The sequence below is a fragment of the Limanda limanda genome, chromosome 9, assembly GCF_963576545.1.
Source record: "Limanda limanda chromosome 9, fLimLim1.1, whole genome shotgun sequence".
NCBI classification, from domain to species: Eukaryota; Metazoa; Chordata; class Actinopteri; order Pleuronectiformes; family Pleuronectidae; genus Limanda; species Limanda limanda.
In genome coordinates this window covers 14006451-14028216 of record NC_083644.1, presented here as the reverse complement: position 1 = coordinate 14028216, position 21766 = coordinate 14006451, and the positions used below count along the sequence as shown (strand labels likewise).

At 40.5% G+C, this 21766-nt stretch overlaps 4 protein-coding genes across 4 annotated transcripts; 2 read left to right on the top strand and 2 right to left on the bottom strand.

The window, feature by feature from the left end:
• The first annotated feature begins 2701 nt into the window (after nucleotides 1–2701).
• ctbs (chitobiase, di-N-acetyl-) lies at nucleotides 2702–6533 on the top strand. Its single transcript, XM_061078625.1, has 7 exons — nucleotides 2702–3059; nucleotides 4178–4316; nucleotides 4493–4701; nucleotides 4785–4956; nucleotides 5048–5145; nucleotides 5612–5773; nucleotides 6308–6533. Exons 1-7 carry the CDS (start codon nucleotides 2712–2714, stop codon nucleotides 6494–6496), a joined length of 1317 nt encoding a protein of 438 aa, XP_060934608.1. The 5' UTR covers nucleotides 2702–2711; the 3' UTR covers nucleotides 6497–6533.
• Nucleotides 6534–7362: 829 nt separating this feature from the next.
• Nucleotides 7363–12256, bottom strand: spata1 (spermatogenesis associated 1). The gene is made up of 12 exons (XM_061078624.1): nucleotides 12197–12256; nucleotides 11999–12105; nucleotides 11593–11710; nucleotides 11289–11342; nucleotides 10212–10638; nucleotides 9886–10048; nucleotides 9760–9805; nucleotides 9411–9528; nucleotides 9209–9334; nucleotides 8188–8363; nucleotides 7681–7779; nucleotides 7363–7503 (listed from the first exon to the last, which is right to left on the bottom strand). The coding sequence occupies exons 1-12, from the start codon at nucleotides 12254–12256 to the stop codon at nucleotides 7372–7374; spliced, it is 1626 nt and encodes a 541-aa protein (XP_060934607.1). The 3' UTR covers nucleotides 7363–7371.
• A 1307-nt stretch (nucleotides 12257–13563) lies between these two features.
• On the top strand, nucleotides 13564–15144 carry LOC133010964 (guanine nucleotide-binding protein G(I)/G(S)/G(O) subunit gamma-5). The gene is made up of 3 exons (XM_061078636.1): nucleotides 13564–13755; nucleotides 13920–14059; nucleotides 14795–15144. Exons 1-2 carry the CDS (start codon nucleotides 13675–13677, stop codon nucleotides 14043–14045), a joined length of 207 nt encoding a protein of 68 aa, XP_060934619.1. The 5' UTR covers nucleotides 13564–13674; the 3' UTR covers nucleotides 14046–14059; nucleotides 14795–15144.
• Nucleotides 15096–21303, bottom strand: rpf1 (ribosome production factor 1 homolog). Its single transcript, XM_061078628.1, has 9 exons — nucleotides 20964–21303; nucleotides 19312–19368; nucleotides 19118–19198; nucleotides 18928–19023; nucleotides 16860–17013; nucleotides 16588–16670; nucleotides 16116–16297; nucleotides 15856–15982; nucleotides 15096–15578 (listed from the first exon to the last, which is right to left on the bottom strand). The coding sequence occupies exons 1-9, from the start codon at nucleotides 21210–21212 to the stop codon at nucleotides 15537–15539; spliced, it is 1071 nt and encodes a 356-aa protein (XP_060934611.1). The 5' UTR covers nucleotides 21213–21303; the 3' UTR covers nucleotides 15096–15536.
• Between the last annotated feature and the right edge of the window lie 463 nt (nucleotides 21304–21766).

Genomic DNA, 21766 nt, shown 5'->3' with positions numbered 1-21766 from the left:
ATAAAAGACCACAACAATCAATAATTCCACAAACAAAACAGGCACCAGCATAAATAATTCAAAACAATATTTCACATGTTTCATATTTCTATTCCATAAATGCTGACTACAATGACTTAAACTCACATTAATTATTCTAATATTCTGAAAAATGTACCATAAAAATTATTTTGCAGAATTGTTTTCAGTTGCACAAATATCAGTTTCTGGGCTTTCAACATCATATCAATCTGACCTGTTAATTTGGCACGATCCTCTCAGTTTTCTCTTTGAACTTTTGACAGTCCAAAGGCTCCAATACGTGTCCATTTGACTTTCTGGTTACAATCCAATATGTAGTAACTTTTCAATAATCACATTAAAATTAAGTTTATCAAAATGAATACGTGATAATAATGATAATGGACATTTTTTTGTCCCAATGACCTGCTCCGGGTTTACACCGCAAATGAATGGAAACTCAGAATGTAGTTTAAACATTTTATTAGGAAACTTCTAGTTGACCTGTTATGAGAGATTTGTTTGGTGAACAGCCTGTGGCAGTGTTAATCATCTAGAACAGCTTACTGAGACTAAATTAATTCATACATTTGTCTCGTTTATCTCATGAGAGATCTTAAAAACTGAGTCTGTAACTATCATTTTCCACACAGCTCTTTAAGTGAATGAACTAGATATCTTACTGTTGACACTCAATAGATACTAGTAATTGAATACTATGTATTTTGAAAGTGGATTTTAAATCTTAAATCTTAGCATATTGGAAATAATATCTTTATAAGATATTATCTTAATAAGGTAGTGAAAGTTTTTTATTCCCAGGCTATGATTAATTGTTGTATCGACGATGGTCCAAGGTGAGCCTTGTGAAATAAAGAGATAAGAGAAAAATAGTGTACAATGCTGAAAAAAGGTTTCAAAGGTCCCAGACCTTAATCTTTTAATACCACTCTGCCCTGGTATGACGTCAGTTATCAGCAGAATAGTTTGTTGACTAAATCGGTTTAATAAAATTATTTCAGAATCATTTCAGGACAATAAAGGTCTGTTTATGTAGAGATCCCAGTGGTGACTGTCTGAGGACCCGACGGTCAGCCTTCTTGTCTCTGTGTTTCACTGAGGTGTTTCACTGAGGTAGAGGCACCAAGTTTGTGATGGAAATTTGACCTGGTGAGATCCGAGGATAATAGTCTTTTAAGCAAACTTTATTCCTTGCAAGGAAGGTCAGACAATCATACAGCATGAGAAGAGTGAATAGTAAAATCCCAGGAGATAAGACCCAGACACATGCCGAAGGCCTCCTGGTCAAGCCAAGACCCACACACATGCCGAAGGCCTCTTCGATGTTTCCTGACAGCCATTTAGTGCCCAATAGCTACTTTTAAAAGTAATAATTTCCGCATTGGCACAGTTACAAAAAATATTTAGATTTCCACATTTATTTATATATTTATTATCCAAAATGGGGTCATGCATTCACCGAAATAAAAAATAAATACTACTAGCATTAGTATTGCTACTAAGAACAAATAATAAATAAATTGGTGGGGGAAATCGTAGTACATGTTCAAAAAGGGCAGAGTCACGTGCTCTGTACAGGACTCAGACTGGAATCGATTGACCCTGAGTGCAAACCTGCTGCTGAATGAACTAAATAATAAAAGTTGTCATTTTCTATTCCTCCAGGTTTCCTCCTCCTTTCACAACTGTGGTCAAGCCAGCTGACACTCGCGTCTCTGTGGTCAAATCAGCCGACACAGAAATTCTACTGCGAGCATATACTGACATTTAAGGTAAACGCATCCAAAGCATTTTTTCAAAATAAACTGTTGACATGGAGCTTATACAAAATGCATAATTGAAAAGGAAATGGATTGGATTATATTCACAAGAAGCATATATCGTCGCACGTGTCATTTTTATGAATAGCATTTTGACTGTATCAAATTTAGAGATTTTACAAAATAAAAGTCACACATTTTAGCTTCAAGTAGCTTATATCTGGATATTTCAAAGTACTGTGAAAACACTATGCTCAATAATAACAGAGAGAGACTGTTATGCATGTGTTCAGGACCTCTCAAACTATCAATGTACTGAATATTAAACATACTTACTGTATAGATTAAGAGATTTTTCAAAGTTAAGTCCATCCTTTCAACTGTGGAATTTATCATTTCTGGATATTTCAAAGTTGAATAAAACACTTTGCTCAATAAGTCCAGAGAGAGACTGATATGCCTGTGTTCAGGACCTCTCTGACTACCTACATACTGAATATCAAACATATTTACTGTATAGATTTGGAGATCTTTCAAAGTAAAGTCCTACATGTGTACAATCAAATCAGTTCATTTCTGGATATTTCAAAGTTCTATAAAAACACTGTAAAAACACTTTGGTAAATAAGTTCAGAGCGAGACTGATATGCCTGTGTTCAGGACCTGTCTGACTTTTTGTATACTGAAGATCAAACATTTTGACTGTATAGCTTAAGAGATTTTTCAAAGTAAAGTCCAACATTTCAACTGTGGAATATATAATTTCTGGATATTTCAAAGCACTGTAAAAACACTTTGCTCAATAAGTTCAGAGTTCCCCTTTCTGGGCGGTTTGGATGCGTTTACCATAAGTGCTCTCTACCCTTTCACATCCGAGACAGTGTTTTACTATAGTGTGTGTTTATTGTAAATCTTAGGCAGCTTCGGTCCATGCAAGTGAAACCCTCCTCGCGTTTTATTCACATTAAATTCAAAGTGTCGTTCACTGATTCTACTGTTTTCTCGCGTCGTTCGGGAAGTCTACTGTTAAGTTTGTCCCACGCCCCGCTTCGTAACCACATGACTGCTGTGGAGGAGATCGTCTCCGTTAGCAACATGTCGTCGCGGGTCGTGTCGTGGCTGTGGTTGTTGTTGTTGTTGTTGTTGTTGTTGTTGTTGTTGTTGTTGTTGTTGTTGTTGTTGTTGTTGTTGTGTACAGTGTCGGTGTGTGGAGCGAGCGTGTGTCCGTGTGAGAGGCCGGAGCTCTGCCAGCAGATCCGTCCGCGGAGGGACTTCGAGGTAGTTCCACACAAACCAACACACAGGTCACATTTCAAATCCTCACTTATTAGAAACCACTGATCGTTAACTGCTTGTAAATTATTTAAAACACAGATGGTCATGAGGAGAACTATGTATCCAGCTGAAATGAGGTTTTATTGAAATAACAGCTCCACTAAACTGGTATAATTCCACATCTGACTTCCACATCTAACTCCAGACCCATATCCACTGGGAACGTGGTTGACAGCGAGCTGCTATAATGACCAAAATAGAGCTTTAAAAACAGCTGTGTCAAATAAACACACCACGGACATTGTGGATAGAGAGAACCCGTCTCAAGCTCAATTTAATAATCAGATAAGTTCCTCCGCAGGGTTCATGATCCTGTTTGCACTGCTGGGTCATCACATTCAAAGTCCTTCGTCAGCAAACAAACACAGATGTCTGATTTTGCCTGTAAGTGAAAACTAGGGTTCACTCTTTTCATTCATCAGTTAGTAGATGATTTAAAGAGAGGGAAATGGACATGTGCAAGTCATATTTGTGAGCAGCAATGTAACTTCCCACTCTTATATCTCTTAAAAAACATACGATTGTGACTCTTCCGTGTTTTTATAGCTATCAAATACTCGACTATTGGCTGTGATATGATATGGACACTGCTAACATGAAGTGTTTGCTCCCTTCCTAATTGAAATCAGCAATATTGACTTAAATCTTTTACTTTGGTAAGATGCCATTACATGTAAAAGAAAGAACTTTCCTCTTTGTCTGTATTTGCTGTTTTTTGAGGGTTCACAATGTCATGTAAAGATAAGTTGGGGTGATAAGAAAATGTCTGTGATAAACATAAAGACATAAAGACAAGATTATGAATGGACTGATCCACAATAATCAGTTGTTGCATAGAGAAACTGGTAGTAAGCTGCAGCCTCTCTCTAAGCACAGTAGCTGCAAATAGAACAACACTGCCTCCTCTGGTTTGCTTTGAGCAGTGCAGGATTAAATAAGTGAGACTGACCAACACAGGTACATTTTTCCCTCTTTGGGGATTTATGAATTAAAATACACATAAATTCAGTTTGAATAAGAACCTTTATAGTTACAGCCGTGTGTGATTTCTGTTTTTCCAGGTGTTTTTGTTTGATGTGGGCGGACAGACATGGAAGTCTTACAACTGGAGCATGGTGACGACAGTGGCGACGTTTGGAAAATATGATGCTGACCTCATGTGTTACGCTCACTCCAAAGGAGCTCGAGTCGTCCTCAAAGGTAGGGTAACCTTCAGGGGGTGAGGGGGGGCTGAAGGAATTAGTCTCTGTGACATCACAAGCTCTGTGTTGTTGTTCACAATTATTAGAATAATGCTTCAACTTTCAATTGTTTCAAAGATTGTTGTTGGGACGGCCAGCATTGACCCGTTGTCCACCTCTCTTACCTTGTCCAAGGCGACGTTCCCCTCTCCGCCAATGTAGACCAAGATAACAGGACAGCGTGGATAACAGAGAAAGTCAACTTGGCCAAAAGTCAGTTCATGGATGGAATCAACCTCGACATTGAACAAGCGGTGGAGGAGGGCTCGCCAGAGTACCATGCTTTGACAGATCTGGTCAAAGAGACCACTGAGGCGTTCCACCGGGAGATCCCAGGATCACAGGTCCCGAAGATGTCTGACCTGGTTTGATTGATTCCTTTGCAAAACTCTATCCTGTTCAAATTTGACTTGTCCCCAACCTCTAGGTCTCGTTCGACGCTGCCTGGTCCCCAAGCTGTGTCGACGGGCGCTGCTACGACTACGTCACAATCGCTGAATCCTGTGACCTGCTGTTCGTCATGTCCTACGACGAGCAAAGTCAGATCATGGGGGACTGTATCGCAATGGCAAACGCTCCGCTCAATCAAACACTAAATGGTTCGTCGTCGTCCAGTCGAGCTCAAATCCGCACGTTAATACAAAACAACACGTCACCACGATATCAACTGCCTGTTTTCTGTCCTTTAAGCTTACGAGGAGTATTTGAATCTGAAGATCGATCCAAAGAAGCTGGTGATGGGAGTTCCGTGGTACGGCTATGACTACGTTTGTCTCAACCTTTCCCAGGTAAAGTTCAAATTATTATTAGCCTTGCTAGGGAAATAGTGCTAGGTTGAAAAGATTGACACTGTTTACTGCTGCTGGTATTATTCACTAGTGTTTTAATCTGTGAGTCCCCAACAAGTCCACTTTTTATTATTGTTGATATGTAAAGTCCCTGTTTGATCCCTGCACTACCAAGATACCTAGATTAATGTATTGTGTTGTTATTTGTATGTTGACAATGAGACACAAATAAAAGAGTAGCAGCCATATGGTTTAATGTGTTATTCAAATTACATCTGTATTTGCAATACAGTATAATATGAGAAATCACTTCTTGTCTTGAGTAACAGGTTATGATACAGTTCACTTTGAAATTATAAAGATATTTAAATATTAAAACCAGCATGCTCAAGCTATTATATATTGTTATTGTAGCTTTGTCTGAAATGTTAACTAAGATATCCTCTTATGTCTTCTCCCGTAACAGGAGGGAATCTGCTCTATAGCCAAAGTTCCTTTCCGTGGCGCTCCCTGCAGCGATGCAGCCGGGAAGCAGAAACCATACAAGTGGATCATGAAGCAGGTCCAGGGCTCGATGTCTGGCAGGATATGGGACAGCAAGCAGGAGGCTCCCTACATCAATTACAAGGTGCATAAACCTTATTTCAAGGACTTCCACCATCAATTTGAATGGAATAATAGGATTTACCAGGCAGAAAATAAACCCTTAGTGCACTATTATGGTTGCATTGTAAGAATTGTTGAGATGAGGGTCTAAAATTCATGATGTGGAAGTTTGTGCTGCACTGATTTTCGTCATTATGTTTTAAAATCCTGAACTTTAATATAATGTATAAGTATTTCCATACTTGAAAATGTGTGCTCTGTTTAAGAATTATATTTGTCTCCCTGCCAAGGTCGAGCTTCGCCAACTTCACCTCTTCTTAGTTCTAATAAGTTATGACTCAACAATCAGGCAGTCTTTTCAGGCTAGGGCTGTTTATCCAAAGTGCCGGCGGCCACCGCGCTGCCTCCCAGACAAAACAAATCAGCTCTTCCGAGCAGCACTAAAACTTTCCAGGCGAACGTCTTCTTGTTGGGTTTAAGACAAAAACTCACCCTCACCACAAGGTGGACCCGTCATCCGTTCTCATTGGTAAATGTCTTTCTTTCTTTTCTTTAGGACCAAAAAGGACATATTCATCAGGTTTGGTATGATGACCCACAGAGTATTTGTGCCAAGGCGGACTATGTGACATCTAAAGGCTTGAGGGGCATTGGCATGTGGAACTCCAACATCTTGGACTACAGCGGCGAAGCTGTCGCCAGGCAACAGACCGCAATGATGTGGAATGCTCTGTTGGGATGCTAGCTGGGATACACTCAACACTGCTGCAGAAATGTACACCCCCCCCCCCCCCCCCCCAGCACCCTCTCCTGTTTGTCGCTAAGTCAATATATCCCTTTGTAGCAGTAGAGTTCCGGGATACCTGCACTTCAGAGTTTATAGCGGCTTCTTTGTGATGTATTCACATCTCAGACATTCCTCTGTGCTAAATGAAATAACTCTGATGCTCTGAAAAAAAGATCCGTCTTTTTAACGTGTTGTTTGCACTGAATATTTTTAATTTAACAATGTTGAGCTTGTTGAGCACTTTAATATTTTTCAGAAATAAAACCTTTTTGATTAACCTATTATTGTTGAAGTTACTTAAACTTTTCTGCTGCTACATTATGAACCACTTTGATCTCTCAGATCATCTTTGAAAGAGTCACAACTAAAGGTGAAGAATCTGCAACTCTTTCTTTAAAATGAAGGCTGAAAACTTTTCTATTTGCAACGGTCTTTTATTAAATCAAATCATTTCTCATCTCTTACACAGAACTGTAGCTCTTATATTTCTTGTTCTTTATTTGCTATTTAACTCCTTATTTCAGTCTTATTGCTTTTAATATTGGATTTTAACTCTTGATTGCTTTGTTGTTCTAAATGTTCTACATTTTCCAAACAAATACATTTTCCATTAGCAACAAGCTGAATAACCTGAGATAAATTACAGGGTAAGTCAACAATAACAATGTACTGAACGATGTAACTCGGGTATGAATCAGTCAACAAATAGAAAATACAACTGCATGAACATATAAAATCAACATGTAAAATTCCCTCTCATGGAACGAATGAACCATCATCTGTGTCAGCAGAGTGAAGCACAGACAGAATGTGTCATCCATGTATAAAGTGAATCAGATAGAGGTGTTTTGAACTTGTGGTCTGTCACGTGTCATATTTCCGAAGCCAAGATGAGACGACTGACTTTTCTTCTGGGCCAGTTCGGCCTTCAGGGCCCTCAGCTCTGTGGCAGCCTGTTTCCTCAGCTACACAGACATGGGATATATCATAGAGATTATACATTATTGATTATGTGCTTTTACTATTTAGAGAAAGTGACACTGTTAATTGATCAATCAATCAATTGACTAACTCGCTCACAAGAGACTTTCAGACCTGTCTGAGGTTAAACTCATATCTCAAAACCAAGAAATAAACGTTACCTTTATCTCCGTCACCAGCTTCATCTTGGCATCTTCTACGTTTCTCTTCAAGTTGTCAATCTCGTGGCTCTCTGTCATGATCTGAATGATCAGCTCATTCTGAAATCAAAGATACTTCTTTTTTAACACATTAAGGTCATTAAAGTACTTCCTATGCAGTATTTGTGCTTGATATACCCGCACTAAAAAGGTTATAGAGAAAAGCGAAATATTCTTTTAAGAAATAATTTGACCGAGAGTCGGCCTCTACAGACCATAACACTTCAACCATTATAGAAACAGACAAAACAGTAGATAAAATATTTATGATTAATGACATTTTGAGGCACAAAGAAGTAGTTGACCTGTGCAGCATTATAGTTTTACAGAGAGAGGTATTTAGTTTCAAATGTAATAGGGACATATAGGTTTTGTCTAGTTTATAGTATTACACCCATGTATCTCTTGGTTATTTGGATAAAATTAAAGCAAATATGAAAATGGTCTTTAAAATCAAGCAGCTCTCACCTTGATGGAGGATCTGCCTTGGCGTCTTGGCTTCCCTCTGTTATCTCTGGCCTGGAGCTGGTGCAAGAGTTTGTTGTAAAACGTCTCCAGCTCCTGTCGTAACTTTCTCAGGCTGTCCTCCAGTGGCGCTGTGGCCTTCTTGGTTTCAAAATACTTCTTTTTCCAACTGTCCCGGGCTTTTACCATGAAGGAGAAGGACAGAGCATCAGCAGAATTCAGTTACTTTTTCACTTGTTTATCTATTTTTCCTGAAAATAACTGACTCATCTGGTATAATATCCAACGTGAGTCATCAAACAGATAGCATGTGGATGTGGGCGACTTCAGGCACTGATGTGGCACTTCTGGCCTTCTTATAGCAAGTGGCCCAAATATCACAAAATAAATGTGGGGCCTTTCCTGGCAAACATGCAGTGCTTTAGGCGGAATCTGGATGTGAACATAAAGAGGCCCATGTGATAAATGTTGAATTTGGTCCAAATAGCACAATGCAAATTGGGCTACCATTGGGACCTTTGGTTGACATGCAGTATTGCTATTGCCAACTTGTGGCCCAGATCTGGAAAACAGGAGAGGGCCGCTGACGGCCGTATGGACAGAGTATGAATGGATTATAGAAAAAAGCTTTGTGTATAGGAATGCTGTAAGAATGTGTGTGTGAAAGTGAAAGTGACTTGAATTGTTAAGTGCTCTGAGTGGAAGACTGGAAAAGTGCATTTACAATATTTTAAAAGATCTTGTTTCTGTTGTTTTGCCACACACACACACACACACACACACACACACACACACACACACACACACACACACACACACACACACACACACACACACACACACACAGACACACACACAGAGTTTATCCACTCCAGCAAAACTAAGAGAACTTGAGCTCATAGTTACAGTATATGACCGCTGAGCAGTTAATGGCTCCTTATTGATTCCCAGATTTCTGGTATGAAAACTTTATTGATTCTGTATAAAACTTTCATTGTTATATTTAACCGTATTTTGTTCCCACCTTGGTTCCTCCTGTGTCTGTTCTGGGCCAGTAAATCTTTTCCCTTCCTCAGCAGCTCCTGCCTCGTCCACTCCAGCTGCCTCCTCTCCTCCCTCACCAGCTTGATCTCCTCGATCAGCTCCTCTCCTGATGGAAACAAACCCGTGTCTTAAAACAAGAAGGATCACTAATTCTTAGTTATGTGGCAGTGGTGGCAGCTTACTGTTTGTCTGGAAGACTGGGGGAGCAGCAGGTTTATGGGTCAACAAGGCCATGTGCAGCCCTGGAGGCGGAGAGGAGCAGCGGACGGGCCAAGACGACACAGCAGGACTTTCTGTCGCCTTAAAAACAAACAGTAAACACAACATGAGGTTGTCATGTGAATCGATTTTCATGGATTTGTGTGGATTCCAGTGCTTTGTTTTCTCCAAAGACCTCACACACTCCACTGAACCCACCTGCTGGCACAGGAATTCAGACTAATCACCTAAGAGAATGTCCACTTCCTTCTCGTTTTAACAACCGGTTCATGCTCGAGAGTAAAGGCTGAGGAAAACAACTTTGTACATTACCCTGCTTGATGATTTAAGCGTGCCTACATCTTTTGATTTCCCAACCCTGCAAACAGACACACTGTTAGAAGAACAAGAAGCTGCAATACTGGTGTTCACTGCAGAATCAGACTGGTCCCATCGTACCCGTCTGTGAACGAGAAGCCTGAATCTCCGTCCTCCAGCGACTCTGCCACTCCTGAATCTCTTGCCACTTTTCTCTGGTGCTGTTTCTTCTTCCTGCAAGTTTCTTTGTCTTTTTCTGGCAGCTCCTTGGCCTGAACTGAATCGGCTTCACGTCGCTGTGAAACTGTTGAATCAAGAGCTGAGGGACATCATGACAGATCTTACAGATTAAGTGCTAAAGATTGCAAAATTGTCTTTTTAATAAGAAAATATCTACAATTTAAATTTAACCTTTTTTGTTTACAAAAGTTGTGCATTATATGTTGTATTGTGCTTTTCATTTGTACCTTTACTCAGTGACACCGTCTGCGGTGCCCTTTGACTCTGAGCCTTGCTTGGACAACACTGCTCTGTGCACTCAGGCTTGTTGGCAGACAGAGCCTCCTCTTCATGTTCTCCATCTCCCTCTGAAGAACTGTAGCTGTGCTCCTCTTCCTCTTCCTCTTCCTCTTCCTCCTCCTCCCCCTCTTCCTCTTCCTCTTCATCCTCCTCCTCCTGTTCTTCCAGGCTTAGGGTGGGAGGTGGCTGATGGGAACACTGGGGGATGAGGGGGAATTTAACAGCCTCCTTTGTCCTGGTTGGCAGGCTGCATGTCTTGGGAGGGTGGTGATAGGTGGGGGGGTCCGGGGAGCTGCTGCTGGTGTCCGGGCTGAGGGAACAGGCGCTGCTGCTGCTCTCCACAGTGGGGAGCAGGTAGAGCTCCGGCTGTGGGGCCTGTCCACAGGAGGCAACAAAACAGTATATCACCAGGTGATTGACAAATTAGGATGAGTGCCGAGCAGAAATTCATTGTTAAAAAAATAGCAATGCTTAGAGCATTAAAAACATAAAGTATAGTTACACAAGGAGAGATGACCCCTGATTTATTGGTTAGCCAATTAATATCAACCGATATTAGTCTTTAATACTTATAAATTACCAATACAGACATAATGGAATGAGTGATTATGATTCATATTAATAAATAATGATGAAAAGATGAACATTCATGTCAAAATTGTACATAAAAATAATTTTTCTAATCCAAGTTGGATATATTTCTGTTTAGCTTGTATTCTTAGTTATTTAAAATAAATGTTATGCTTAAAATGGGAAATATTAATCCTTGATAACAAATATTTTACAGCAGAGTTTAATAACGACCTCTTAGAAATTATGTAAATGTTTTGATATATATTTATATGTTGGCGGATATATCTGTATTTTTTCTGTCCTTAATATCATCATCGGCCTCCAAAAATCCACATTGTTCAGGCAAGAGTATATTTAGATTTTTAAAATTTTTGGGTTGTTATAAAACAAAGTCTCATTGAAGATGTACAACTAAAACAAAACTAAAAATCAGGAAGATGATTCATACATACATATGGTGGAGCAAATGTTTTCACTTTCAGATCCCTCTCCTGTTTGCTTTTAACCTGTAAGAGGAAGGAATCTGGTTGGTTTCAGAGCCAGGGCAGTTAAAACTGAGTGCATACATACACACACACACACACACACACACACACACACACTACAAACACACGTTTTACACTCTTTACAGTGTGGCAGCCTGAGCAGTGACCTTGTTAATCAAACTGTCGTCTTTGTGTCTCTCTGCTGCCTGCCTGTTGAAACACAAGCAGCTTTAGAAACAGAGAAGTGCAGTGAAGAGCCAGCTGCTCTCACCAGTGCAAGACTGCGGCCCACACATTTCAGGAAGGAGAATTTGTTGATGCTCCTCTCTTGGCCAAGCAGAGTGCCCAGCTCGCTCCTTAGACTTCTCAGGGTGACATCTGGATAAACCCTAAAATAAAAAGATTTGAGATAACGGAACTGTTACAGAACAATCAAAATATACAATATAATATAGAATATAAACTGTATCTGAATTAAAGACCATTTCCATTTATCTATGTTTTAAATGTATTGCCTATCCATTGGAATTGGGCTAAAACTTTGATCCTATGTGACAGACAGATAAACACATGGACGACGAGGCAGACACACACACACACACATACCCAGATACAGACACACACAGATACAGACACAAACACACACACACAACACAGACACACACACACACACACACCTGATGAAGCCTGCAGATATGAAGCTCTCTATGGCTTCAGCTGGTACTTTATTGAGCTTCACGTTCCACTGGTCGTCTGGCACATACAGCACATGGAGCTCCACAAACTACACACACAATGAAACACAGACACCATGAGCCACGTGTTTGCATCTGGATTCATCTATTCCTGTGAAGAGTTCGATCCCCTCAACATACCTTGCAACTGACCGGTCTTCTGTTCCCTGGATAACTGATGGACTCACACGACAGCTCCATCCTCGGTGTGGCTCATCATCAGGAGAAAACACTCAGAGAAAATACTCCTGGAGGGTCTGCTGGGTTTATCCGCAGGAGGCCCCTCTTTCTTTCTTCATGCCCGTTGAAGGCGTTGACTGCTTAGTAACAATCTGCTGTGATCAAACACAGAGAGTCGTCCAGTGCACTTTGTTTTATGAGAGTGCCAGCAGTGGTTGCTCTGGTGCTGAGGATGACAACTGCACTGAAGAGAGGGAGCCGATCCCATCTGAGAGTTAACACAGTCCTCCATTATACTTTCATGCATTAGTTATCCGGTACTGTTTTTTATTCTATGAAAACATTTATATTGATGACTGTAATTATTTATATCTGGCTGTGACTCTTTTAAGGCAATTAAGAAAAAAAAGGTTGATATGATGTGTATTTCAATGGGGAAGTGAGGGAAAAATATCTTATTTAATGTGCCTTATGATTAATGATATGTAATTAAACACATGCTACAACAATGTGTTGTTTTGTTCTCTGCGGTAGACGCACCTTCACCACTAGAGGTCGCGATTTAAATAGAACTGGTGCTGCTTTCAGGAAATGTGGGAGTTGTCACCATTATTTTGTTCAGAGAAAACTTGTATTTTCTCAACCCCAAAATGTGTGTTTGGTTTACAAAATAACAGTGTTAGATTGCATGGATAGGTCGCTCAAATTGCATCTGTATTGCATAAATGTTTAGATCATTTGTTCTGTTTCTAATTCTAGAATGGCAATATTTGAAGTTATTAACTTGTGCACAGAGTATAACAAATTCAAGTTGTGCAAACAAGAGACTTTCTTAAAAAGTTTTATTTTTTTTAAACTTGTGCAAATTCCCATTATATTGTTACGTCATGCACATGAGTTATGTCCTGTGTACATAACATAATAACTTGTGCACACAATGGCATAAACTTCTTGCATAAACTTGTAAATTAACTATGTCGTTCGCACAAGATAATAACTTGTTCGCACAACATGATTATCTAAAGGGATTTATCTTTTTTGCACAATGCAATTTTAATTTGATTTGCACAAGAAGAAAAGGGGCTCCCTACTTTTTAACTGAAAATCTTAAATCTTCTTCAGAGTTTATGTTGATCGGCTTTATTACCATCAACTACATATTACAATACAATAAAAGAGACAGGAGGCGTATAGGAAAGTAATAGAGAGTAAAAGAAAGGATGTCCAATAAATGTGTACAAGCGATTTTCGTGTGATATAATAAAGTGTTTTGATTTCCGGGCCGTGAAGGCAGCACCGGCTGGACCCTCCTTTAAAGAAAACCGGAAGCTGTTGGTAGAGGAAGGAAGCCGCCTCCAAACCTATATATACAGTCTATACTCCAAACAACCACTTGTTTTAAAAGTTCAACATTTGTGTCACCAAAGTTTAACTCGACAATGTCCGGATCATCCAACATCGTAGCGATGAAGAAAATCGTCCAGCAGCTGCGTCTGGAAGCCGGGATCCACAGAGTCAAGGTAACCGCGGAAATCGCTCCTCTCTGGGCGTGAGAAGTTCCTCAGATCGGGAGAAGTTCCTCTGGTTGCTGGAGGAGGAACCACTCAGTGGATCTGGGAACACTGTGTTTGTTAGCCACATGCTAACTATGCTAACCCCTGGGGGGTGGGGGTGTCCTCCACAGGTGTCCCAGGCCGCCGCCGACCTGCAGCAGTTCTGCCTGCAGAACGCCCAGCAGGACCCTCTGCTCACCGGCATGTCCTCCAGCAACAACCCGTTCAGACCGCAGAAGGTCTGCCAGTTCCTATAGCTGCTTCCATCTCTGTGAGTGACAACCAGACACATCTGCCTCTGCTGGAACAATTCAATCCAGAGCAACTGTATTGTCCCCAGAGGGTAATTCCAAGAGACAGGGAGCCAATCAGGACAACAAGACAGAAAACAACAATGATATCAATGAATTGTACTAACATTGTAAAGTAAGAGTAGTGTATATGACTGGAGAAGTGAAAACTGAATGTAAGAACGTAGATAAATACTGAATGATTTAAAGTGATCGAATTGCATTGAGCTGAGTAATAGACATAAATTATGTACAGTTAAAGGGATAGTTCATCCAAAAATTAAGATCCACTCCATCTACTCACCACTATGCTGTTGGAGGGGTGGGTGTAGTGTTTGAAATGTTTTTTCTACTGTCATTACTTTTTGGAATTGGAATCTGATTTTGTAGACATGTCACTTGCATTTCAAAGTAGCAACTTAGTAAAAAGATATTTTCGACATAACAAAACACATAAGTAGTTGAGATAATGCTTGTTTATCAGATATTTATTGCAGCATTCTTGATATCATTTTACATCTAATCTATTTTACATGGAAATAAATTTAAAAAAAATTAAAGGATTAAACGACACAGATAAAATGTTTACAGATTTCAGCTCTAAAGTTGGATTAATTTCTCTAGAGTGCAATGCAGAAGGCCACAAACATAACGTGTCCGTGTGTCACACACTACAGTATATAGATTTAATCATTAATGCACTTCCACCTCTGCAGGTTTTGGACATTGTGCTGCCTTGTGGAACTGAGCTGCAGGATCCTGCATCATGGACTGGAATCGTCTCAGGAGTTATAGGAAATTTCGGGACAAACGACTAACTTAAGATTTTTTTTTTTTTTTAACTCTTGCCTTTGTAAAATCTGATCCAGAAACATTTCCAGGTGCTTAGGGGGCACAATAGATGTCTTAACCTACTTGCTTTAAATTAACTAGCCCATATCATCACCCACTGTGCCTTTTGGATTGTACATGTTTTTCCATTCATGATTGATTTTGAGAAAAGAAAAAAAATCAATGGTATTTCCATAGTTGAAAGTTTTAATAAAAGTATACACATATTTAGAAATATGTTTGTATTTTACTTGAAACTCCTGTGACTGTTACACTGTGGCCACTTACATACAGCTTGTGAAGAAAAATTACATAGGAATTGAACACAACACAACTTCTACATAAACATGCCGGTCAGAGGTTTCAGATTGATGGGGCGCCTGCTTGTCTCCTCCTTTTGTCCGACAGCAGACCGGGTGAAAGTCCTAGCTGTTCTCGTCTCACATTTAATTTCCAAAAGTCTTTGTAGATGCACCTTTAGAGAAATCCTTTTTCAGGGAAACTTGTGACGCAATCACAGGTACGGCTGGTTTTCCTCAAAGCATCTGGGGCATCCGCTGTAAAGTCAATTTGTGTAAAATCCACAAACCGCTGCAATATCTTAATAACCGAATCCCTCTCATGTGCTCAAAGCTGGAACTTCCGTCTGCAGGCATCCATCTCATGGCGCTGGAAACCAAAAGTAAAAAAATTTTAAGATCTTGTTTTTGGACAAGAAAAGCCTGAGTGCTATACAGCTGGTTAAGTACATTGGAATAATCAATGGATGACTAAGCAAATATCTCCACATGGGTGCAAATGTAGGCAACCATGACTGAAGTTCCACTGGGTTTACCAACTACAATATGTAGAAGAATAAAACTAAGTGTTCCTCTGAGATCACTGCTTCCACCTCTTTAGCTCATCTGGTGTCTCCAAATAAAAGTTGAAGTGCTGAGAGACTGACCTTCAGGACCCACTCGTACTCTCCAAACTTGGAGTCAAAGGTGCCTTTCTGTAGAGAGCGCAGCTTGAGGGTGAAGCGTGGTCCCAGCTCCTGAATGCCAACTTTCTTCTCATTCTTGAAGATGTACCTTCACAGATGCAAAGAATCATTAATTATACCTTTCAAATTTAAGACAAACCTTCTCAAAAGGTCCAAAATGAAGCTTGTATTAGAGGAGCAAATGTCCAGCTCAACTCAGACTTCACATTCTGAACATTCACCTGTGGAATCTGAAAAAGATGAAGTCTCTCTGGTTGTGGAAGGTGGCCGCCTGTCGTCCTATGAACTGGGGGTCTTGAGGAAAGAGAGCAGCGAACAGCCGGCCGATGCTGTGCCCGAGGCGCGTGGAGAAGTTGTTGAGGATCACCTCTGGTGAGTGTTCTGTGGGATCTTTACCCCGTCTCTGCACAGAGAAAATCATTTCATGATGCCAGGATTACACAGCCAAGACTGAGTCTGAACTGAACATGCTTTTCAAATCCCAAAAAATTGTCTCAGTAAAAACAATGGTGTTGATTTTTGCTCCCATCAAATTTTGTATAGTTGCAAACAAATCTTTAAATCCAGAAGCTTAAAATATAATGAGCCTACGACTGCTTTTCATCAGGGGCAGTTTTCCCCCCAACTTTGTTTTTTCCATTTAGTAAAATTAGAGAATCTAGCAATGAAAAGAGGCCGGATGTATGTACTCACCTTTATCTCCTTCCGAAGTCGGACACTGCTGACCTTGAAGTGTGCAGTCGGCCCATCAGGAAGGTGACAGAGAACCAAACCGTCTAAAAGTTGCGGTTAAGAAATCGGACCTTAAGAAAGTCTAAAAAACATAAAGCTCACTTCAGTAAAAGTACCAAATATAGAACTCCTGCTTTTTATCTAAACCACAGTGTTATAATAAAGATTAGATCATGTAAACTGTATAGAACATATCCTTCTCTCGTATTACAGCTGTCTGTCAGTTAGGATACTTGGCATCTTGCGATCCTCGTTGACGACCATGAGGTAGGTGAAGTTCCTGGCCACGCACTGTGGAATGACCCTCTTCAGGGCCAAACCTCGTCGGTAGTACACGTGGGCGTTGGGGACCACCGTGGCCAGCTGCTCGCAAAACCTCACCGTCCGCTGCAAGACACACGTCAGCATGTTTAACACAAAAGTGTCTGAGAAGGACAAGATAGAAACTTTACCATGAACAGCTAACAGATGCCACCTCAGGGCAATCTAATAAAATACATATCAGTATAAAAAAAAAGAAATGAGAGTAATTATATTTAGCCCACACAGGGTTAAGAGTGATCAAGCATTGTTAACTCTGTCAAACTTGAAAGGTAAAGTGTGTAGAGCTTAGTGACATCTAGTGGTGAAGTTACAGCTGAGCACCCCGCAACTCCCCCTACTCTTCCAAACATGAAAAAGACCTGTCATGTCCTTCAGCTGTCATAAAAACTCAAAAGGTGTCTAGTTTGTCCAGTCTGGGCTGCTGTAAAAAAAAAAAATGGCAGCCTCCGTAGAGAGGGCCTGCTCCCGATGGAAATATAAAGTATTTTAATATAAACGGCTCATTCTAGGGTAAAGACATCAATTCGTACAATTTAGATGAAACACACTAAGATTATTTTATTTTCAATATCTGCCAAAATATTCCTTTCACCTAAATCTTACACACTGAACATTTAAGTACAGCAGCTTAAGGCTCTTACATACTTCTACGTATCCGTTTCTCGGAGAGGGCTCGACGGGGGGCAAAGAGTCTTTTTGATTTTTACTAGTCCGACCACGGTACGTCGAAAAATTCACCGCCAAACCCATAGGTGGCGCTACGGAAGACGAGCTCAGAGAAGCCTACCCCAATTTTGGGAAGAAGAAGTCCACGTGTGTCTGGTTATCTCTGTCTCCCACACACTGAACCATGGCAACTAACAGAACTAAATAAAGTGACACCCAGCGGGTCAAAATGCTGATGTTATCGTTTCTTTGCGCAGCGGTTCCCCGGTCTCGTTTTCGAACTGTGTTGCTGATTCCACAGCTTGAATCTGCTTTTGGCTACACGGAGCTAGCTAGCTCCCCTCCCAGCTAGCTTTCCCCCCCAGCTTCCACACACAGTCAGCAGGACTCCCGACACTTACCTAGTGTTTGCTTCTAACCTGACGGTATTATAGAAACAGTGTCATGATAGAAGTGGAATTAAAGTCGTGACGGCGGGTTCTTGCACTGTTACCACCACAGTTAGCATGGTGGCTAGCCCGCTAGCGCCGTTTTGAAAGCTTGTTATAACCGTATGTGACCGTGCACATATGCCGTCAGTGCTCTCACGAGCCACCGTCAGCCGGACAACTTCGCTGGCTCAACACACACGTCACATTAATCGTAGAATCGTAGTTGTGTATGGGTTTGATGCTACAGGGAAGTAAACAGGAAGTTTGAGGTCCGGAAATGACGTCGTAGGGAAATTACGTCGTAGGGAAATGATGTCGTTCGCGGACCAATCACAGCCAAGAGCTGTCCGTGGGCTCTCCGACATGAAGACGGAGAGTTAGAAAAATCAGACGTGTACGAAAAGCTCTCCGAGGCGCTCGGAGAGGGCGTTCCACGACGGATAGGGCGGTCTTATCTATCTGTTTTAGAAAATACGTACAAGCATAAATTGGCCTTAACAATCGTCATATTGTTGATCACTCAAAGTTTATTATACAATTCTTGAAAATAAAGTAATGAAATGGATAATTTTGCCAATTTCAACTTTTGCCAATAGTCACACTTAGTAGACATATAATAAGAAGACACCACAATGGCACGTACCTCCGCAAACAACATTCCCCTCAAATTCAACCTTCACACATTTTTCATCTAAATCTCAGCATCATTTCTTGTGAAATTCTCTCAATTCTAAAGAAAGTAAACATCCAAATAAAGATCACTTTATGGATTCTGTGCCAAAAGTGAATGGGTTCTTCCTGAACCCCATTTAAGCTGTTTCGTCACGTGCATGTTAACCATTTACTGTTCTCAGTGATATGATGTAGAAAGGCCACTCACCCCCCTGGGTCTGTCTGATGTTGTGATGAGCACTTTGGGGTTTGTGAGCCCGTTGAAATAAGCAGAAAACTCATCAGTTCCTTCGTCAAAGGCAACCTGAGGATCAGAGACAAACACACAACCACATGAATCCGTGCACATTCATCACAAATACAACCTGTGATCGTTTGAACAAGGTCTAGGTCTGCACCTCCTCATCCTCTGGGTCAACTGTTGTCTCATCGTACACCCGCTGATTCTCTATGGTCTTTGGGACCTCTTTGGGTGGTGCCTACGTGAGGGACAGAACAAATTCAAGGTTAAATGCAATCGTCTTATTTTATTGTAAAAAATGATCGACTGATATTTGCAAAGTTTGGGACAAAACCCTAAAAAATAACTCACCTTGTCACCGAGAGCTTCCCTTTCTTTTTTCTTCTTTTTCTTCACCTGCAGCTTTACCTAAAACACAAAAACAATTCAATGAGGAGACATGTTTATTTACTGCTGAATTGACAGGGGATACATTTTTTTGGAAAATCATCTGCTGAAAATCAAGTTTATGTTTCTATAAATCTACTTTTCACGGTTCCTATTTAGAGAAGCAGGTGGTTTCTGGGTAATTAAACTGCCATGTATCATAGAGATGTTCAGACGCAATTATCTGAAATGCCTTTTGCCGGGTCGGGCCTCGGCTGCTAGCAAATCTATTTACCAATGCAATACCACGTCTTTAAAGTATATTAGTTACATCCAAATATAACAGCAATTCTCTTTCCCCAGAAACCACTGGTTCACACCTCAAAACAACAAACCAGTGTTCTCAACTACAACAATACCACTGCACTGTAACAGCTCTTTAAAAGGAAGTTATTGTTGTGTATTTCTTTATGTTGTCATTTTTTTTCAGTTACGACCGTCAAACTCGACAAGATAAGTTCTCTAGCATTTGTTCTTTACACCTTTACTCCGACTGTATCTCCAGTCAGGTGGAATAGGTCAGACTAAACATTACAATCGCACTCAGGATAACACAGTCATATTGAAGATTACGATTTCACATATTTTGCATGTGTCGGTACCCTGCACTGATCAACAACATAAAGAATAAGTAATTTCACTTTAGATGAGTAACAGTATCTCAGCAATAGGGATGGGGGAAAAATCGATTCAGTTACAAATCACTATTCTTGTGAATGACGATTTTAAATCGATATGCTGCATCCAAAATCGATGTTTTTTTTTTTTTTTAAACATATTTATTGGTTTATACCGGGAGGGATATATTGGGGGAGCAACATCACCCCAGAGCATGTTGACCAGCTCTTGTTTTTGCACAAGAATCTAAACATACCCAAGCAATAGCTTTGCATCGGCTACATGCAAACAATAGCCTACTTCAAAGTTTATATTTTAAGTAAACTTTTATTCATTGTATTTAATTTACCTTTTATTTATTGTTTAAAAGTAGACTAAGTGGCTTACATTTCTTAATCTGTCAGTTTGTGTGCAGTTGACAGGGGCTATACAATAATAGGGCACATTTTTATTTATTTTCTCTATTGGCTGCCCGGCAGTCATTAAGTTAATGTTAATATTTGAAATAAAACTGGTAAAGCTCTAAGTGAATTTGACTGTGTTGTATTTGAAGGAATGATTCAACATTTTTCCATGGTGCAGTATTTAAAAAAAAAAAAAAAAAGAAAGAAATCCCAGGAAATCGTAATATCGAATCGCAATACTTACAGAATCGCAATACATATCGTATCGCCACCTAAGTATCGTGATAGTATGGTATCGGGAGGTCCCTGCCGATTCCCGTCCCTACTCAGCAATGACTCAAAAGCCAAAGACCAAACTCTCTGGAGGTGACCAGTATTAAATGTTGGGTCTTTAAGCAACTAGATATGTTGAAATTACGTTAGTTCTTGTGTTGAGGATGAACAAGTTGTTAAGATAAACGTGGAGCTGGAACAGAGCCTGGGAACCGCGTCTCTGTGACCACATAGTTGAAATGTGACCCGAGCCGCCTGCCCTCCATGTGGTTCTCTCTTTACCTTCCTCTTCTCCTGCTTTATCTTCATGAACATGAGGTGTCTCCTCTGCTTGTTCTTGATCTCAGACACGCTGAAGTTCGGGGGGAAGACTCCCTCACTGGTCTCCATCTTCTTCTCGTCCTCCTCTTCCTCCACCTTCCTGTCCGCTCCGCGCTTTTCTCCATGTCCACCCTTCTTCTTCTTCGGTGTCCTTTTCATCCACTTCTTCCCGCTGTCAGACTGACCACCTGGGACCTCTGTGACGTCCATCTCGTGTCGAAGGTCTCTCTTATTTAGCTTTTTTCTGTTTTCACGTGTGCTGCTGCTGGCTGTCCGATCGTGGCTTCACTTCCGGGGGACACGAGGTGATCCACTTGTGGTGGTCGGGGGAAGTAGGGTGACACCTGGTGGTGAGGAGGAGAAACAACAGTCCAACTTCACAAAGTAAAGCAATTTAATTACTGCTTGTAAGTCCATTTTTATGTTCTTTACTTTTGCAGATTTTTACAATGCATTGTGTTACATGCTCACTGTTCTCTTTCTCTATATCTCTAAAAGTAATCAATAACGAAGAGGGGAACCTGAAATGGACTTGGAAGAAGCCGAAACTCAACTACTGTACATGTAATAGACCTTTGCATTGGGGAATAGGCTCAAATAGTTTAAATATTATATTCAAACTCACTTACTTTTACCCAAGTACAAACGTTAATATGGTACTTAATTTTCGTGAGTACATTGTTTTCTATTTGTTTGTACTATTACTGAAGTAAAACGTTTGACAACTTTTAAAAAAATGTTTACCACTATATCATGCTGGATGT